Source organism: Euprymna scolopes, chromosome 5 (genome assembly GCF_053919585.1).
Source record: "Euprymna scolopes isolate OS-2025 chromosome 5, ASM5391958v1, whole genome shotgun sequence".
Lineage (NCBI taxonomy): Eukaryota > Metazoa > Mollusca > Cephalopoda > Sepiida > Sepiolidae > Euprymna > Euprymna scolopes.
The window spans coordinates 145,745,275-145,747,774 of NC_136486.1; the positions used below are offsets into that span (position 1 = coordinate 145,745,275).

The following is a 2,500-nucleotide window of genomic DNA, read 5'->3' on the forward strand; positions in this document are numbered from 1 at the left end:
AGAAATTAAAATGAATCTGTAATTTTTAGTTTAGTTTTTAAAATCTATTGTTATTCTTTAAACATAAATGTATATAAATAAACGTGGGTTTTGGTCGTTTTACAGGTATCTATGGTATCCACATTAAAATGGATGAACAGCACATCCCCAACTCTCCGTTCATGGTAAACATCTCACCTGACAGTGTTGAAGCGAAACAAGTCGAAGTACATGGCTTCAAGGATCGGGGCTTGAAGGTTTGTAATTTGATTAGTTCTTTTTTGTGTGTGCGTGTGTTTTCAAAAGTATACTTTCTGATAATCTTCATCTTAATAAAATAGTGTTATAAATTCTGGTGTATCTACGTTTCTCACCTCTATATGACTTATTATATTTACTATATATTTGTTTGTTAAAATCAAAAGGCAATAGCGTAAAGGACCAGAAATTAACTTGTTTAACTTCTATTTAAATTATTTGCATACGAAATTTAATCCACTACAATGCCTTTCGGTGTTTTCTGTAAACAAGCCAGCGATTGTAATCTTTTGTCAATAGTTGAACAAAATGTGAATTATGTTTGTGATTTTTTTAGATGAGTATTGATAATCCGTATCATTTGGATTATTCAGACTACTGCCTTCATCTTGAATGTTATTAGTACAACGTTTTGGCCGATGTAACATCCGAACTTCTTTAGGTGTCGTACTCGAGAATCTTTCTGTCGAACCTGGGTATTAGCACGAAATTTCAAATGAAACCCTTTATTTACTCCACAATGGTAGCATTTTCTCATTCTCTCAGCTATGAACGGTAGAAGTCTTAAGTAATTCGCAATTGCATTTTGAGTACTGCATGCACCCAAGATTGAAATTCCGTGCAGATTCTGGAATTCGACAGAAAGATTCCCGCGTTCAACACAGATTTCCGAGTTTTACAAGATACACCTGAAGAAGGGCGGAGGTTACATCGACCGAAATGTTGTGTGAATAATACACAAGATAAGAATAGTAGTCCGAATAATTCGTAACCCACTAATATTTGAAAGGTAATTGAAAGTACTCAATATTCAGGTAGAAAATCATTTCTGAATTTAAAATTCTTAACAAATTCTGGTGTATTAAAAACTTGACAGTTTTGACAGACTCTTTATATCCAATTCTTTTCTTAAACAAAATTAGTTATATTAGTAGAAGAGTAAAATTATGTTTGTTAAAATAAATCAAATCTAAGCTTTCGAAAATTAAAATTTTCCTTGTCCAAGCAAAATGTTTTTATGAGAAGGTTACAACATCCTAAATGAAAGAGATTTTAGTTTAACGAACTGGATTCGAACTTGAGACACCCTGGTCGTCAGTACGTGTCGATGATCACCGTCAACTCCAAATCACTCGGTCGTAAATGGTGTAAAAAAGAACAAAGAAAACTAAAAGAAAAAATACGAAACAATACTTTTTAAAAATATGCCTACATATCTACTGATTAAAATTGGCGTAACTCGCGCTCACAGATATAACTGGATTGTTGTTTTTTTTACACCAAGAAGCCGATTTAAGATCGGACAATAGTAAATGAAAAAGAAAAAAACAGTTTCCTTTGACAAAGAAAATTTAAAGTTTTCAAAAGCTCAACTCAAAATCTATTTTATTAACTTTAACAAAAACATTGTAATTGTTTTTTTAAATAAAAAAAAATACTCTTACGAAGCAATGTCTTTAAAACAATTGATGTAGCCGTGCTAACGGATAACTGATAGAAGTTTCGTTAACATTGAAATAAAACTTGAAAAACTATAGCAATATCTTTCTTAAAATAAAAGAAACAAGATAAGAGTTTATTGGTAGAAAACTAAAAATATATTCAAAACAATGTTTAAAAACGGCTTCTACTAATTTAAACATAAGACGATAAGAAAGAAAAGGAAAAAAACATTTTGCCTTGACAAGGAAAAGTTCATATTCGAGAGCTTACATTAAAATAAATGTTATTTATTTTAACAAACACAAAGAGTCTGTTTGAATCTTACTGGGAAATATTTTTTAAACAAGAAATGATTATAATGAATACGCTAATTTATTATGTCACAGTTTTATTTAAACTTTTAATGATAATAAAATATTTATCGATTATATTTTTTAAACTGTAATTTGTCTATTTACTTCCCTCCATCAAGGTTGGGTGTGATCTAAGATCAACTTAATACAGGGCGCGCGTGGCAATTAATGAACACCGCAAAGAATCTCCTTGTCTGTAACAAATTACTTGTACAATTTTTCTCGGTTTAGAAAGATTTCACGTGGCATTGCAGACATAAACGGTGCTCTTTAAATATATGATTTAATTTTTTACAAAGTTTGCATGCAAAGAATGTTGTTCTTTTAAGTTTTGTTTCATAATAAAAATAGAAAAATGCTCCTTATAAAACAGGTAGGATTCTCAAAACAATACAGTTTTAAACATGCTATGTCCTGTAATGAAAATTAAAGTCAACATAGCATGCTATTGAATGTCTAGAATCCAT

The 2,500-nt window shown here is 30.3% G+C and overlaps 1 protein-coding gene across 12 annotated transcripts in view; it reads left to right on the forward strand.

Moving 5' to 3' along the window:
- Nucleotides 1-2,500, forward strand: part of LOC145277001 (filamin-A-like) — a 257,559-nt gene that overhangs the window by 203,662 nt on the left and 51,397 nt on the right. For all 12 annotated transcript variants that reach the window (XR_013868075.1, XR_013868074.1, XR_013868076.1 and 9 more), the window contains one exon: nt 106-236. Coding sequence is in view for 8 of the 12 variants with exons in the window: in XM_080128586.1 (XP_079984712.1) it covers nt 106-236 (131 nt within the window). In the remaining 4 variants the exon portion in view is untranslated. The remainder of the gene's footprint in view (nt 1-105; nt 237-2,500) is intronic.